General features: G+C 46.1%; 1 protein-coding gene across 1 annotated transcript; it reads left to right on the forward strand.

Moving 5' to 3' along the window:
* Positions 1-4,432: 4,432 nt before the first annotated feature.
* NEFM (neurofilament medium) lies at positions 4,433-9,502 on the forward strand. The gene is made up of 3 exons (XM_037812992.1): positions 4,433-5,592; positions 6,305-6,429; positions 7,658-9,502. The coding sequence occupies exons 1-3, from the start codon at positions 4,513-4,515 to the stop codon at positions 9,012-9,014; spliced, it is 2,562 nt and encodes an 853-aa protein (XP_037668920.1). The 5' UTR covers positions 4,433-4,512; the 3' UTR covers positions 9,015-9,502.
* The last annotated feature ends 7,666 nt before the right edge of the window (positions 9,503-17,168 follow it).

The raw sequence follows: 17,168 nt of genomic DNA on the forward strand, positions 1-17,168 counted from the left end.
ACATTGGTGCAAAGTTATGTGCAATGCAGTGTTTTAAAAATACAAGTGCATATAATCAAGATCTACCGCTTGTGGGTAAAGCCAATGTGTCCAATTAAGAGCATGCTGAAATTTAATACAGCAATGTTTTGTTATGCATTAATACAGAGTTGTACTTTGAGAATCAATTTTAGCAAGGCTATATTAAATACTTTTTAAAAATTCTAAATCCTCCTCCTCTGGCTTTTACAGAACTGATTCACCATGGTGAGGTGAAGGCATTACACAGCAAAAATTCAGCAAGCTATGTGAAGCTGAAAGCTTTAGCATAAAACATGAAATTTCCAGATACAGAATTTCAAAACTGATTGAGTTTATGTTTGGAATGAAATAAAGATATAAAATACTTTCAATTTTTTAAATACTTCAGTTAACTTTCCAAGAAAACAGTCACTGAAAGAAAAATAAGGCAATATTTAATTAATAAACCATTTGGCAAGGGAAACAAACACATTTTGGTGGCTGAATGTCAGAAAAAAAAGGACATTGTGGTTAAAGACAATAGGGACATTCACGTCCTAATTTTCCAGACAAGAAATAGCCTTTCTCCCTGAGGAAATTTTTATTTTGCTTTCAACTTCTAAAATCAAAAAGACTCAAACTCAAAAGCTGCTTCTAAAGTTTTGACACACAAGGCTCAAGTAGAAATAAGTATTACAGGGGTTTTTTTTCCTTATATTCCCACTCTAGCAGTCTCAGTCTCTAGCTTCCTACATCAACAACCCCTTAAAGAACTAGCAAAGGACAAGTTATAAATGATTAGTCATCACGAGTTCCAGAATCAGATCCCAAGAAAAAGGACCAGTTCAGGACATCGCAGTAGGTCAGAAGAAGGTACTAATCAGCTAATCTTGGATAGAGGCTTCCTACGTTTGACTGTAATGTCTTCCATTGGAGCATCAGACTTGCTGCCCAGTTCCCATCTCTCATCCTCTTTACATTTACATCATCATAAAAAAAAAAAATTCATTAAAAGAAGAAATATAAGGAAGCCAAGGAATAGAGAAGAAAACATACAAACTCCTTATTTTTCAATCTTATTTCTTGACCCAATGAGTAAACCTTTTATGCAAAGAATATATTCCCATTATTATTCAATAAGACCCAAAATAATCTCACAAACTGCAAGGTTAATATTATACTTTACTTGCTTCTATGTGTGAAAAAACACATAGATTGGAGCATGCTGTGTATTTCTCAATAAAGTGATTCAAAATAGACTGCAGCTTATGAAACTACAATCCAGAGATGATTTCATTTAAAATGGCTTGCATCTAAATTGTATGTGTAACTTTCTGATTTAGAATAAATTACAAAAGTATCATAGCCAAATTCAATTCTGCCAATATAATGCTGTAAATTAAGATAGAATCCCCATGTTTATTTACGCTCTTATTTTTATTTACTCTGTTATTAATACATTCAGAAGATTCCATAATCTTAGTGACATTAGAGTAAAAAATGCAGAAATTCACATTTCTTTCCATGAAAAATATTAGGGTAGTAAATTCTCTTCAAAAATATGAGTCAAAAGGGAGAAAATGTTTATGAAAGCTTTTTTTTTAAAGTTTTTATACTAAATTCATTAATGGGTATAACCTTCAAGTCACCTTCAGGAAAGTAGTTGGAAGTAAAAGAGTGTAATATAAAATAAAATATTTTGCCAAATTTGGAGCTGAACCAATCCTTTTCATTCCATTGGAATTTTTTCATTAATAAAGTGAACATTATATATTTTCTGCATTGTGCTGTTGTGCCCAGACTGAACAATACTTCATGTTCCATTGGAGCTAAAATTTTAAGCTGCAGGCAGCATATAGCCCAAATATTAGCCATTATTTTGTTTGTACTCAATGCTTACCTCCTTCAGAAACCAATTGGAAGCTTAACAATTTCTGAGCTAGTTTAGATACAAGGCAAAATGGGCTATTTGTGAAGTTAGACATGTGTTTCCTCATAAATGCCTCTCTGCAGAGTCATCTCATTTTCAAAGCCCTGAAGAAAACTAACAGCAGAATCCTGTCGGTTAACCATGTGCTCTCATTGCAGAAGTGTTTTCAGTGCATGTGCAACACGAAGGGTTTTTACATTTTTAACAAAAGCAATAAGTTATAAGTAACTAAGGCACAAAAATTTATATCTACTTTTTCAAATAGCTGATTACTGCATAGTCAGCATCTGGCCTTATCTAAATGACATCCTGCTGAGTACAACCCTGTGATGGGCAGTGCTTTACAAAAGACAGAGCTTTTTCTTTCTCCTTTCCTTTTGTAGCCATCTGAAACTAGAAAATACTGTTTTTCTACCATATTCATAAATTAATCCCTCACTGTGTCATCTATCACTCCCAACAGTTTGAGACATGGGGTCTCCTTGCCTGAGTAACTTGCCGTTAAGCAAACTGGAACATCCTTCCCCCACACAGCTTGCAGTGCTGCAGTTTCACATTAATGAACTAAAAGTAGCCCCTTAAATTAACCCCTTCTATTTTAAAATACAAATGGGCCAAGACATCTTATTTAAAAAAAAACCTTTCACTAGAAACCCAGGTCTTTTATGATGACTTACTGATTAATATCACCTGTGTCATTTAATAAAATAGGGAGTAGAGAAAGCCTGCAGTGAAAAAAAGCTAGTTAAAGTCAGGAGACTCTACTTTTCACAAGCTGTGGTTTCTTCTAAGCTCAGCAAGCATTTCACAGGCAGTCACTTGTGCCTGTGGTCCCGGGAAACACTGTCATTAGTCCTGCATTCTATTTTTCACTTTGCAGTATTCTGAACTTTTCTACCCTGAATTACCCCCAAAGCACTACCCAAAATAAAGGACAGTTTAACAGTTAGCAATGTATCAGTCTGTGTAGATTTTTTTATTTAAATAAACATGTTTAAAGATATGGGAAACCTATTCCAGATCAGTCATTAATATCTAAATGGGGAAATATATTGCATTTAAAAGAGAAATATCTGATTTTATTCAAGGTTGTGCTGAATCTTTTTGGCAACTTTTAAATTAATTCAGATGCCTTTTCAACCTTCGCAGCTAGTTATAGAGAGTACTGAACTGAAAGATGACAAGGCAATTGTTAGTGATCAAACGTAGCATAAACTATGTTTCTCTGGACTTTTTATCACAGCAGATTTCAAATTCCCCTTTCCAAGGAATGTTTGACCTTCAAATTTCAGGCCCTGTTTCGCTATTTTCTGCATGCGTCTTATGTTAGGCAACTCAAACTGGGCTAAAGTATATTATTTCTAACTGACTTTAATGAATTTTGGTTGTTTTCGAAATCTGCAATCTGTTCATTTTTTTCAACTCTGCATTGCAGAGAAGTCTTTGCGTGCTATCCCAGCTTGGCTCTAGAAAACAGAGCCACTAACCCTTTAACTGTATTCACTCGCGGAGAAGGAGGGGAAACCCTGCCAACCAGACCAGCGATTCTGGGTGTCAAGCCCCGGGGACCGCTAATCTCCAGGCTCGCGGGCCTGGGCGCTGTCCTTGGTGCTGCCGGCGCCACAGAGAGCACGAGCGCCTTACCTTCTGCCCCTGCGGAAGCTGCTGACGTCCCCCAAACGTTAAGCGGAATGTATCGCCGTATCCCACTTTTTATAGAAATAACTACCCCGCCCCACTCTCTCTGTCCCCTTCTCGAAACCTTTCGGCCGACCGGTCCTCAGTCTTCCCCCCAACCCCTGCTAGGCCCAACTCCCCTGCGCTTACTCCTGCCGCTTTAATACAAGGACTGGGGGGAAGCGGAGGGAGGCCTGGGAAGAAAAGGGTGGGGGGAGGGGAGAGAAGAAATGGAGGGGGAGGGGAGAAAGGGGAAAGGGAGGAGGAAAGAATAGGAAGCAAAAGTTCCCGGAGGAAGGGGCTGAGGGGCGAGTGGGACTAAGAAAGGCTAGAAGTGGGAGAGAGAACAGGTGCTAAAAAGAGGGCAGTAAGTAAGCGCAGAAGATGGGTAAAGGAAAAAAAGTAATGGAGAAAGGACAAAAAGAAGAAAAAGCCGTGAGGATAAGAGCGGAAAGGGCTAAAGAAGAACAAGGGCACAGGGGTTCTGGAGAAGAGCCGCCCGAAAGGCGGGAGGAATGACTAGACAAAGAAAGGGCGTTGGATGGATGTTCGCACCGAGAGCGTAAAATGCTATCCGAAGGTGAAGAGAAAAGGAGAGAAGGGGATTGCGGGGCGACAAGTGGTCTGGAACCGAAAGGGGAGCTGTGAGGGACGGACCGGACCAGGGCAGCGAAGTCCCGGGCCGGTTGCGGCACCAGCCCACGTGGAGCGGGCGCTGAATCACCGCTAAGCGCCCCCCTACCCCCACCCCCACACCCCAGCCCCGGGTGCCCGCAGTCCCCGCCTCCTCGGCCGCCGCCTCCACGGGGCGGGGCGCTGGCCCGGGACCAGCCGCCGCGGCTATAAATGGGCTGCGGCTAGGCCGGCAGAACGCTGTGACAGCCACACGCCCCAAGGCCGCCAAGATGAGCTACACATTGGACTCGCTGGGCAACCCGTCCGCCTACCGGCGGGTAACCGAGACTCGCTCAAGCTTCGGTCGCGTAAGCGGCTCCCCGTCCAGCGGCTTCCGCTCGCAGTCATGGTCCCGCGGCTCGCCCAGCACCGTGTCCTCGTCCTACAAGCGCAGCGCTCTTGCCCCGCGCCTCGCCTACAGCTCGGCCATGCTCAGCTCGGCCGAGAGCAGCCTCGACTTTAGCCAGTCCTCATCTCTGCTCAACGGTGGCTCGGGGCCCGGCGGCGACTTCAAGCTGTCCCGCTCCAACGAGAAGGAGCAGCTGCAGGGGCTGAACGACCGTTTCGCGGGCTACATCGAGAAGGTGCACTACTTGGAGCAGCAGAACAAGGAGATCGAGGCGGAGATCCAGGCACTGCGGCAGAAACAGGCCTCGCACGCCCAGCTGGGCGACGCTTACGACCAGGAGATCCGCGAGCTGCGAGCCACACTCGAGCTGGTGAACCACGAGAAGGCACAGGTACAACTGGACTCGGACCACTTGGAGGAGGACATCCACCGGCTCAAGGAGCGCTTCGAGGAGGAGGCACGGCTGCGCGACGACACCGAGACCGCCATCCGCGCGCTGCGCAAAGACATAGAGGAGGCGTCGCTGGTGAAGGTGGAGCTGGACAAGAAGGTACAGTCGCTGCAGGATGAAGTGGCCTTCCTGCGGAGCAATCACGAGGAGGAGGTGGCAGACCTGCTGGCCCAGATCCAGGCGTCGCACATCAGCGTGGAGCGCAAAGACTACCTGAAAACAGACATCTCGTCGGCGCTGAAGGAGATACGCTCCCAGCTCGAGTGCCACTCCGACCAAAACATGCACCAGGCTGAAGAATGGTTTAAGTGCCGTTACGCCAAGCTCACCGAGGCAGCCGAACATAACAAGGAGGCCATCCGATCTGCCAAAGAGGAGATCGCCGAGTACCGGCGCCAGCTGCAGTCCAAGAGCATCGAGCTGGAATCGGTGCGTGGCACCAAGGAATCCCTAGAGCGGCAGCTCAGCGACATCGAGGAGCGCCACAACCACGACCTCAGCAGCTACCAGGTAAGAACCGCGGCTGCGTGGCCAGCCTGCGCCAGCGCCAGCGCCGCGCGCCCCCGACACTAGCGCGCGCGCCCAGGAGCCCTCTCCGCCGCGCTCCCTGGTGGCCGCTTGCCTGTGAGCGCGCGCGCACAGACCCAAGTTAGTTACTGCCAAGTGTCCTCGCCGGTCCTAATCCCAACCACATTCCTTCCCCATCCATCAAACACTGCTGAACAGCCCTGACCTTTGAAAAAAAGGAAGTGCTTCCTTTTTCTAGGGACTTTTAGTTTTGCACGGTTGGGCGTTTAAAGTAGATAGTCGATTAGGCAGTAGCTTTAAGGATAGATTTTGCAGAAACGCATGTATTCTCTACTTTTCGGGTTGTGACCAAAAGAACTCTCAAAATTGGCTTCACTCCACAGGGCTCAGATGGGAAGCGCAGTGTCAATCGTGAATTTCCCCCATGCATGTTTATTTCTTGTTGAGACATATTCTGGGTTGACTGGTCTCAAGGCGTGGACGTGTCCAGGAAATGTCTTATTGATCTTGTTTATTTGTCTAAGAATCCCTTAGATTTAAAAAAAAAAAAAAAAAATCTGGGAACGATGTCCAAGAGGTTTGCAGAGCTAGCGGGAGGCAGGCTAGAGGGATGAGCGAGCGACAGTGAACGATGTGCAAAGGAAGTTGGGGTTTGGAAGGGTAAGTCTACAGACGCTTCCTGTACTTGTTTCAGGACACGATCCAGCAGCTGGAAAATGAGCTTCGGGGCACAAAATGGGAAATGGCTCGTCATTTGCGAGAATATCAGGATCTCCTCAATGTCAAGATGGCTCTGGATATCGAGATCGCTGCATACAGGTACAGTGCTCCCTGCAGACGTGGCCGCAGTACTAATCGCAGTGCAGAGGCTGTTGAGGTGGAACCTTCACCTCTTAAGTTAAAGCAGGCAGGTTGCAGGAGTCTTAAAGCAGTGCTTGGTTTTCTTTCTTAATTAAGAAGAAATATTTTCTAAGAAATTGCAAATGTGGCTTCACCACTTTTCACACAGCTTTAAGAGAATGAACATTAGTTGAAATGAAGTGTTTTGAATTACTTGTAGGGGGCTGATTAATTTCAACAGTTATGTTTAAATTTTCTATTTTAGTGGAAATGTTTTCTGCATGTTTGAAGCAAAAACAGATGTTTAATTTTCAATATTTCACTTGGTGGTTTCAGTTTTCAACTTTATTATTATGTCAAGGACAAACATCAGGGCATTCTACTTCTCTTTTTCTCTGTTATAGCTTACTGTTGCCATCATCTGGCTGCGAATAGATAAAGATTGATATATTGCAATAGAAATATATTTATTATATGTAATTTAGATGTGTTATATAATGTACTATACAGTATAGTATAGATTATATTATATATCTAGATATATGCCATATGTATGTGTAGGTACAGATAAATGTACAGAAAGAAAGACAGAAAAAAAGATGTCTATTAACATGTGAATTTCCTACTCACTAAGTTCAAAGGGGGAAAATAGTTGATTGAATAGTTTTTATACTTTCAATAAGATAATTATAAATTGCACTCACAGAGCAATCTTTGCAAGGAAGCAGAATAATTGTATTGAATAGACACACCCATATTAGCTCATAGGTATAAATTGATATGGTTTAAGTTCTAGAATATGCTAACTTTTTAAAATCTTCTCGAACAATTATATTTGCTAAAAAAAATTAGTATACATTCTGAAAGTCCAAATGTTCGTGGAGGTCACTAAATTGTCCCTGGCCACTAGGTCACATTTTTAGCATACTCATGTTGCACCAAATGGAATGCTGCAGGGTTGAGACTCAGGAGCTGGGTGTGGTAAATTACTGCAGCAATCAATTGGTTGACGATCAAGGAGGATCTATCACTGTCACTGAATATGAGACCACACACTGGTATTGTAAGAATTACATTGGCTTGATGGAATCTTTTATTTATGCAATTCCATTTATTCAAAGGTGACTACTGCATTACCCAGAATGTGATGAAGCTCAGGAGGCCTAATGAGATTTTAATTATGTCTTGTCCTTGCTTCTCTCCTCAGAAAACTTTTGGAGGGTGAAGAGACCAGATTTAGCACATTTTCAGGAAGCATCACTGGGCCACTCTATACATACCGACAGCCCTCAGTTACAATATCTAGTAAGATTCAGAAAGCCAAGGTGGAGGCTCCCAAGCTAAAGGTCCAACACAAATTTGTTGAGGAGATCATAGAGGAAACCAAAGTGGAGGATGAGAAGTCAGAAATGGAAGAAGCCCTGACAGCCATTGCAGAGGAATTGGCAGTTTCCGTGAAAGAGGAGAAGGAAGAGGAGGCAGCAGAAAAGGAGGAGGAACAAGAAGCTGAAGAAGTTGCAGCTACCAAAAAGTCTCCAGTGAAACCTACTGCACCCAAAATTAAAGGAGAGGAAGAAGGGGAAAAGGAGGAAGAAGGCCAAGAAGAAGAAGAGGAAGAAGATGAGGGTGCTAAATCAGACCAAGCAGAAGAAGGAGGATCCGAGAAGGAAGGATCCAGTGAAAAAGAGGAAGGTGAGCAGGAAGAAGAAGGAGAAACAGAGGCTGAAGGTGAAGGAGAGGAAGTTGAAGCTAAGGAGGAAAAGAAAACTGAGGAAGAAAGTGAAGAAGTAGCTACCAAAGAGAAGCTGGTGGCAGAAGTCACGGAGGGAAAGCCAGAGAAAGCCAAGTCTCCAGTGCCAAAATCACCAGTGGAAGAGGTAAAACCAAAAACAGAAGCTGGAGCTGGAAAAGGTGAACAGAAAGTGGAAGAACAGAAAGCCGAGGAAGAAAAGAAAGAAGAAGTAAAAGAAAGTCCCAAGGAAGAGAAGGTAGAGAAAAAGGAAGAGAAACCGAAAGACGTGCCAGATAAGAAGAAAGCTGAATCCCCAGTAAAGGAAGCTGTGGAGGAGGTAGTCACCGTCACCAAATCAGTAAAGGTGAGAATGGAGAAAGAGGCTAAAGAGGAGGAGAAGCCACAGGAGAAGGAGAAAGCAGAAGAGGAGGGAGGGAGTAAGGAGGAAGGGAGCGATCAGGGTTCAAAGCAATCCATGCAGGAAGACATAGCTATAAATGGGGAGGTGGAAGGAAAAGAGGTGGGAGAGCAGGAAACTAAGGAAAAAGGCAGTGGAGGAGAAGAGGAGAAAGGGGTGGTCACAAATGGTTTAGACGTAAGCCCAGTAGATGAAAAGAAAGGGGGTGAGGAGAAAGTGGTTGTGACCAAAAAGGTGGAAACAATCACCAGTGAGGGAGGAGATGGTGCTACCAAATACATCACTAAATCTGTAACCGTCACTCAAAAGGTCGAAGAGCATGAGGAGACCTTTGAGGAGAAACTAGTGTCTACTAAAAAGGTAGAAAAGGTCACTTCACATGCCATAGTAAAGGAAGTCACCCAGAGTGACTAAGATTTGAAACCACTGCAAAAGGTAAAGCCATATGAAAATTTCAAAATGCATGTGATTGACAGCTTCAAAACAGAACGGGTTCTCCCATGGGGGCTCCAGACATTGCATTTTACTTTGTGCAATATGAGGGAACTGCATGCAAGCTCAGGGTGCACCCTCCTCAGTCTTTGAGGGATTCAAATGCATGATATCGTATGTACCTGGGGAATTTGCCAATTTCCTAAGCTGTTTGAAGGGGGGCACTAAGGGGGGGATGTCTTGAGATGTATTATGCAAAGAACCAACTGAGCCAAAAATAATAAAGGAAACACAGAACTCTCGTAGCCTTAAGAAAGCTCCGTATGAATAATTATGTTTACCTCACTGGTGCATTTAAAATGGACTTTTGTTCATGGGAGAACCTCGTTGACATGCACAGTTCGCAACCTTTTGTTGACTGGTGTTAACCGTCACAGCAGTACTTGCTCAATAAAGGTCATATTGGAAACGTAATCTATTGCTCAGTGTTATGTCATTTCAAAGTAATATCTTACTTCCCAAACCTTCTTTCCTTAGAGTCGATTATTTGGGAGACTGTAAGAGACCTGCACCTCTTATCACTATTTCCCTGAGAGTGATTACTTGGAAAAAACAATTGCTGAAAATATTTTCAGGTACCAAAATATTTAGTCCAAACTTCATCCCCAAATTTAAAAATTATATTTTTAAAATAAAAAGGAAGACAGTTGATAAAAAAATAAAATGAGTTGGAATGAAGTCCTCAACCTTCAGATATTTCACATCCAAACCAGAACTCAGACCTCAAGGCAAGAGGGGCAATTAAAGGGTCATAACTTGCTCCTTGGAGTTGGGACACATAGGTATTCATGGCAATTTTAACAATGTTTCGGGTAGAAGCTGGATTGAAAATCACTAACACTTCTAAAAAGAAGCATCGAGTCTCAGATGCATGGCCCTGGTTCACATACATACATGCACAATTATCTGCATCGTTAATTCCTGGCTTGATTGACAGATTATAATGTCAAAAATAATAAAATATTTTATCTGGAAAAAGCAAAATGAGATTCTATGATATTAATAATTGTTTTTAGATAAAAAGGCCAGGTCTTGACCAAGGAAATAACACTATTCCCTTTTCAAAAGTTATCTGTTTTGTGTCTTCAACATCATCAATATGTTAGAGTATCTTTTCCCAATCCATATTTTTTTTGTTTCTGATCAGTAGGATCAGATCAATAATATAATCACTGATTCTCTAAAGTTTTTTCAAGATACACCAATTTTGATCCCTAAAAATACCGTGGCAATTTTTAATGGCAATTTTTTTGTGATGTTGTTTCTCAGCCAAAGTCATTTGCCCGTCTTCACAATTTTTGCTATATCTGCCCATCATCTGCAGAAGTACTTAAGATTTTTTCTTTGAAACAACTCATTTTGTGTTATAATACTACTTATCTTTTTCTAAAGCAATAATATCGGACACCTAAGTTGAAAGAGGATTATTTAAATATAATCAGCAAACCTCATGTGGCTGCATAGTTTTTTTAATAAGTATATTGTAAAGATACAGGATAATTTCTGGAATATATATGTCAGCCAAGGAAGCACATGTTAGGAAAGACAAGCTGGGACAGCCCCAGATATGGAGGGAACAGGAATCATCAAACAGTCTTTTCAGTGCTTGGGCTGATTGATCTTAAAACTTTGTATCACTTCATTAGAATTTTGGATACAGAACATGTATTTGTCTTACACCTTGACCAGTGAAGGGAGGAACATTTTGATGACATTTACTACAAGACTGACTCTGACTTCCACGATGGAGCAGCAACCCCCAAAGATAAGTCTGGGAGCTGTTACCAGAACAAGTGGGAGTAGAGGCTAGATCGATATGATATGCTAGTCACATTTTAAAATACCCGTTAAATTCATAACTCTGTAAAATATTCATCTGTCTATACCTAAAATCATCTCATTTATGAGTGCTGGATCTTGGGTCTTCCACAGCTCAGAAACCCTTTTTTGTAGAATATGCTGCTTAAAAACATAATCAATCAGAACCGTCTCCAAGGCCAACACTAGAGATATTTCCCTTCAGCCCATAATTTTCTTTACAGTCATCTCACTTGCTTTCCTGAAAGAAAAGAAATTTAGTAATACTTCTATGCACTTAAAAGAGAATTAGTTTGCCCTGTTTAAAAATAATATAACAGCATACCTCTGATAAGCCATACAAACATTTCAATAAACCATACAAGTTATCAAACTGCCTGGTTGATTCATTAATTAATTCAATATTTATTGAGGATTAGGGACTGGGGATAAAATGCTCTCTTCTAGAATTCACTTATGCTGTTGTCAATTCCAATTGTTACACTATTATTTAAAGAGAGAGCAATTTGAGATGCATGTTTCCCAATGTGCCCAGTGACAGGGAGAGACTACATTTAAATTAAGCAAAAGCCTCCAAGTATTTAGAAAATTACAAATTTTTTCTCTGACTACAATAGCTAAAACTACATTGAGCTTTTGAAAAATAGAATATCTTATTTTCCAGTAGATTGCCTTAGAGCTACAATTTCATTTTAAGTATTCTAAGGAGCACCAAAGCCAAATTCAGTCTCAGTTTTCAAATATAAGGAAACTGAAGCACATAAAGTTGAAAGAAAGAAAGAAAATCTTTCTCTGGACCACACAGCTAGTAGATGATAGAACTGGGATTTAACCCCATCAGTCCATCTCTGGAGCACATATGCTCAACATCTGTGCTACACTGTTCCCAAAATCCAGCCATTATGATGGTCTCAACTTTAAAGGAAGCTCAACTATGGTCCTTTCTTTCTTTTCATATTGAAAGAAAGAAAACATGTCTGCACCATGAATCTTTCATTTAATACGCTTATGCGGTCGGGGTTACTGCTTCTAGGGGGAGTGGCGGCCGGTAGCCGAGCCCTCAGCTCTCGGGGCTGCTTAAAGGGTACCGGCGGCGGGGGCTCTTTCCCGGAGGCGAGGGCGAGGCGGAGGACGTGGCCAAAGTCCTCGGCGAGAGGCGTGCAAGGTGTGGAGGGCGGCGATAAGGACAAAAACACTCTTCATCCAGTAGGAGTATGCGCCAAAGAGATTTATTCAGGGGTGATTACAGGTTATATAGGCTGGTAAGAGGGGCAGGGCTGGAAAGGAGGTGAAGTAGCCTAAAATGGCAATATTGAAGGGAGAGGGGCTAGGATTGGTTCTGAGAGGATTCAGGAGCCGTTGCAACGGGCGGGGGTTGTTTCGGCCACGGTGCATGCGCACTGGCGGTGGCAGGAGTGGCCTTGGCACCAGGGAGCGAGTGGGTAAGATAAGGAAGTGGGGAAAGGGCAGTTGGGAGAAAGGCGGTTTCCTCCGGCAAGCCTCCCCTGCCAGTGGCATTTTGGGTGAGGAAAAGGGAGCTGCCTTGACCTCGCTCCTCAGGCTCGGGGGGGCTGCAGAGGGCACTCACGCCCGTACCTACTACCCTCCCCAGGGGGTGATCAGGTCCCCTGGCCCAGGCCTGGTAAGTCGAGGCACAAGCTCAGTCCCCGCAATTCCCCTTTCTTTTCTAATTAGAGGAAGAGGCTTTACCGGAGAGGTCCGCTAAGGGTGAGGGAAGGGGGAGGTCAGGGAAGGGAAAAAGGGGTTGACGGTGGTTCAGCGAGGCTGGAGCTCAGTGTTGGTGTGGTGCCCGGGCGCTTGACAATGGCTTCGCTGCAGCGGGCTGGGCGAAGGTGAGGGGTTTAAAGTTCAGGGGTTTAAAGTTCAGGGGTTTAAAGTTCAGGGGTTTAAAGTTCAGGGGTTCACAGAAGCTGGAACTCGAGGCGAGAGCGATGTTCAGGTGATTGAGAAGGGCCTCGCGGTCGGCGGGTTGACCGGTGGCGTTGAGGTCGCGGAGGGTTGGTTGTCATCTTGGAGTGGGGGGCGTCAGAGGTGGCGAGTCGCTGATACTGGATTTGCACGAACGAGGAAAAAATGGCATCTGTTTGTTTTCTTACAAGCTGGACAATTTTGCGTATGATGCAGGGTCCTAAGATGAGAGCTAGAATAATTATTAATAGGGGGCCAAGAAAAGGAAGGATGTATGGGAGGATGGGAGTGAAAAAACTGGACCAATAACTGGTGGCTTCACGATCTCTTTTACGCTTTTCCAGTCCCTCTCGGACCCTTTTCAGGCTGTCCTCGACGAGACCTGTGGAATTGGCATAAACACAGCACTCTTCTCCTAGGGCAGCGCAGAGGCCTCCTTCTTTGAGGAGGAGAAGGTCAAGACCTCGGCGGTTTTGGAGCACGACTTCAGAGAGGGAATTGACAGAATTTTTTAGATGGTAAATAGCGTTTTGTAGGTGGCGAATGTCCTCGTCAACAGCCGCCCTGAGGTGAGTTAGGGCGGAGCCTTGACTGGCTAACGCAGCGATTCCGGTGCCAGCGCCGGCAAGACCTAGGAGGGAGGCAATTGTAAGGACGGTGATGGGCTCTCGCTTTTGCAGAAGGGCAGGAGCTGCAGTTCTTTCCAGACGGAGGAAGAAGTCTTCTTCGCTATGGTATAAGACCCTAGGGATAAGGACAATTAGGAGGCAAGTTTCTTTATATTCACTGATGATATTCGTGCTGAGACAGGGGGTAAGTCCTGTAGAGGAGCAGAGCCATTGGGAGGAGTTATGAGGAATGAGAAATTTTGCCGAGCTGCTGGGAGATGAGTAGCTGGCACAGGCAGTGAGGTCGGGAGAGTTACTGGAGCGAGGACGGATGCACTTTCCCGTATAGGAGACTGAATGAAAGGTTAGGGGGACGGCAGAGGTATTCCAACTGCATTCCGAGGGGCTGTCTTCTGTGCTTTCTGAAAAGGAGAGGTTGGAGGCAACGGGCTCGTACAGTGAGGAAGAGGTGGAGAGGCAGAGCTAACAGGAGGAGGTAAAATTGGGGTTGGAGGAGTTCACTGAGGCAAAGGCGGCTTGGATGAGGCTGAGGAGGGGAGAAGAATAACGAGAAGGGGGCAGAGGAAGCTGGGGTGGTGGGGTTTGAGATGTAGTTGAAGTACGTTTAGTTGGAACTAAGGTGCGGCTGGAGAGCTGTGGAAAAAGGGGGTTAATGACTTTATTGGGACCTATGCCAGAGGGTGTTTTTAAAGCAGTATTTTGGCCTGGTTGGTATACAGCCTCCTTTTTTATAAGAATAAGTGATTCTCGGTTGGTTCCTTTCTCATAGATTCTGAAGCCTTAAGTTTGACCGAGTAACCAGGAGGGATTAGTGGGGAGCTGCACTGTAAGATTAAGATGTGTGCAGGATTTTTCACTTTCTTGGCCGAGCCAGTTAACAGTAGGGAGTTTGCACCCTGTAGGGGCCCACTTTAGGGTAAGGTAATGATCAGGAACAGGAGGCTTCCAATTAGTGGCTAATGTTTCACACCCCCAGTATGCACAGTAGTACTCGTTGGGGGAATTACAGTACGATTTTCCAGGATTTGAGGATGGGTACATGTAATATTGGGCCTGGGGATCACTTACCTTTTGAGCGCAGGTTTCTTCGACTCTGGAGACAAAGGTGGCGAAAGGCTTACTCGGCTCCTGGAAGAGCTTGGTGAATTTATTAGGCCGACAGGTAGAGCAATTGGCAAACGCGCGCAAGGCGATGCCTCTGAGGATAGTCCAGAAGGTAGCAGGGGCATTAAGATAAGCAGACGCATTTAGAAATGTTCCAGTGCCCAAATAGGCTTCAGGGGGATGATAGACTCCAAGGGCTGCGTCTTGCTCACTTTGCTTAGCTGCTTCCGCCTGGAAGTGAGCACGCCAGTCAACAAACTGACCGGGGTTAAAAATTGAACGGGCAAGCGAGGCCCAGTCTTGGGGGATGCAATAGTTCATAGCGAGATCCTGTAGTATTTGGGAAGCATATGGGCTACCTAACCCGTCCTCCCTGACGGCCTTGCGAAGCTGCTTGATAGTATCTAAGTCAATGGGATACCAGTCATGCGGCCTCTGTGGGGTGGGGGCAAGGTTAAGAGGAAAACAGCGAAAAGCACGAGAGAAAGGAGGACACGCTTGCAGAGGACTTGGCGCGGGAGTGGGGGTAGGGGGAGCGTTGCCCCAAGGGTTGCCTTGAGGTGTAGAAGGCAGCCAGGGGTTGTTAGTCGGTGGGGTGGGAGGAGCGGCGGCAGCTGCCGGTAGCGGCTCCGAGGGGGAGCTTGTCGAAGGGAGAGGCGGGAGTGGGAGGCCCCAAGCGTCGCAAGATGGCGGCGCGGTAGGCGTGGCTAAGACACAAGATGGTGGATCAGCCCCGCCCTGTGAAAGGGCGGGGTTCAAGGCATAAGATGGTGGACCAGCTCCGCCCTGTGAAAGGGCGGGGTAAAGCGTATGCGGTTTCCGGCCCAGCTTAGGGCTGATGTCATCGCCGGAGCATTTCCTCCCCTCGATGGAAGAAGAAGGAGGAAGTTCGCCATCTTGGCGTGGCGCAGTGTTATTTTGCTTTTTGGGAGTCACCTCGAGCGCGTTGTTAATCTGCTCGACTAAGGACTCCGTGTCCGAGTCATGATTTGAATTAGTATCGCTATCTGAGTCTGTTGGCTGGGTTGATAGGGCCTCTTTGGATTTAACGGGGCCTCGATCAGGGGGGAGGGAGCCTTGAAGGCAGGAGCGGATGGTTATTAAGGTGGGGAGCAAGCCGGGAGGGAAGCGCTTGCTCTCATGTTCCATGGCATTAGTGACTCGATCAATAAGGCGATCATAAGTAACAGGGTCCCAAAGATGGCAAGTGGTGAGCCATGGGTTAAAGGGCAGCAGGAGATCCCAGTATATCTGCAGCTGCCGGACAGACACTTTACAGCGATGCGTGTCTAGGAGACCCGCTAGAGCACGAACTTGAGGTGCCTGACATGTAGATATACGATTACCCATAGCTGAGGGGAGAGGAGGGGGAGTTGCTCCCAAGCCGGGCCGGCCGGCTGGCGGGGAGGAGAAGGAGGAGTAGTTTACTGAGCAGAGAGAATGAGATAAACTGCGGCTGCAAGGCCGAAGGAGACGGCGAGAGCAGAAAGCAGTGCCCTTTGGCAACGAGAGCAGTCAGGGGGGGCGGTTGCAAAGAGGCACACGGCACCAAATGAGGAAATAAAGATACAAAGAACTACAGCAAAGTAATGGAGGGGAAGAGGGAGAGCGTTAGGAGGAACGGGGGTCATAGAAGTGCGCATACAAAGGGACGAAGAGAGCGTGGGGGAAGGGAGGAGTTCCTACTGGATGAAGAGAGCGTGGGGGAAGGGAGGAGCGGCTTCGGAGCAAGGAACCTCCCACGGCTCCGGAAGCGGCGAGGGAGAGGCGGCCCTTACCTTGCAGGCGAGGAAATGGGAAGCTGGAGGGGCGTCCGGGCGAGCGGGTGACCTGCCAAACTGTCGTGTGGAGACGTTCCTCACACGGGGCACCAGTTGCGGTCGGGGTTACTGCTTCTAGGGGGAGTGGCGGCCGGTAGCCGAGCCCTCAGCTCTCGGGGCTGCTTAAAGGGTACCGGCGGCGGGGGCTCTTTCCCGGAGGCGAGGGCGAGGCGGAGGACGTGGCCAAAGTCCTCGGCGAGAGGCGTGCAAGGTGTGGAGGGCGGCGATAAGGACAAAAACACTCTTCATCCAGTAGGAGTATGCGCCAAAGAGATTTATTCAGGGGTGATTACAGGTTATATAGGCTGGTAAGAGGGGCAGGGCTGGAAAGGAGGTGAAGTAGCCTAAAATGGCAATATTGAAGGGAGAGGGGCTAGGATTGGTTCTGAGAGGATTCAGGAGCCGTTGCAACGGGCGGGGGTTGTTTCGGCCACGGTGCATGCGCACTGGCGGTGGCAGGAGTGGCCTTGGCACCAGGGAGCGAGTGGGTAAGATAAGGAAGTGGGGAAAGGGCAGTTGGGAGAAAGGCGGTTTCCTCCGGCAAGCCTCCCCTGCCAGTGGCATTTTGGGTGAGGAAAAGGGAGCTGCCTTGACCTCGCTCCTCAGGCTCGGGGGGGCTGCAGAGGGCACTCACGCCCGTACCTACTACCCTCCCCAGGGGGTGATCAGGTCCCCTGGCCCAGGCCTGGTAAGTCGAGGCACAAGCTCAGTCCCCGCACGCTTACATATCTTTTCACATTTTAAAAAATGAAATGTGATTTCCACTTCTCTATGGT

The sequence above is a fragment of the Choloepus didactylus genome, chromosome 20 (assembly GCF_015220235.1).
Source record: "Choloepus didactylus isolate mChoDid1 chromosome 20, mChoDid1.pri, whole genome shotgun sequence".
NCBI classification, from domain to species: Eukaryota; Metazoa; Chordata; class Mammalia; order Pilosa; family Megalonychidae; genus Choloepus; species Choloepus didactylus.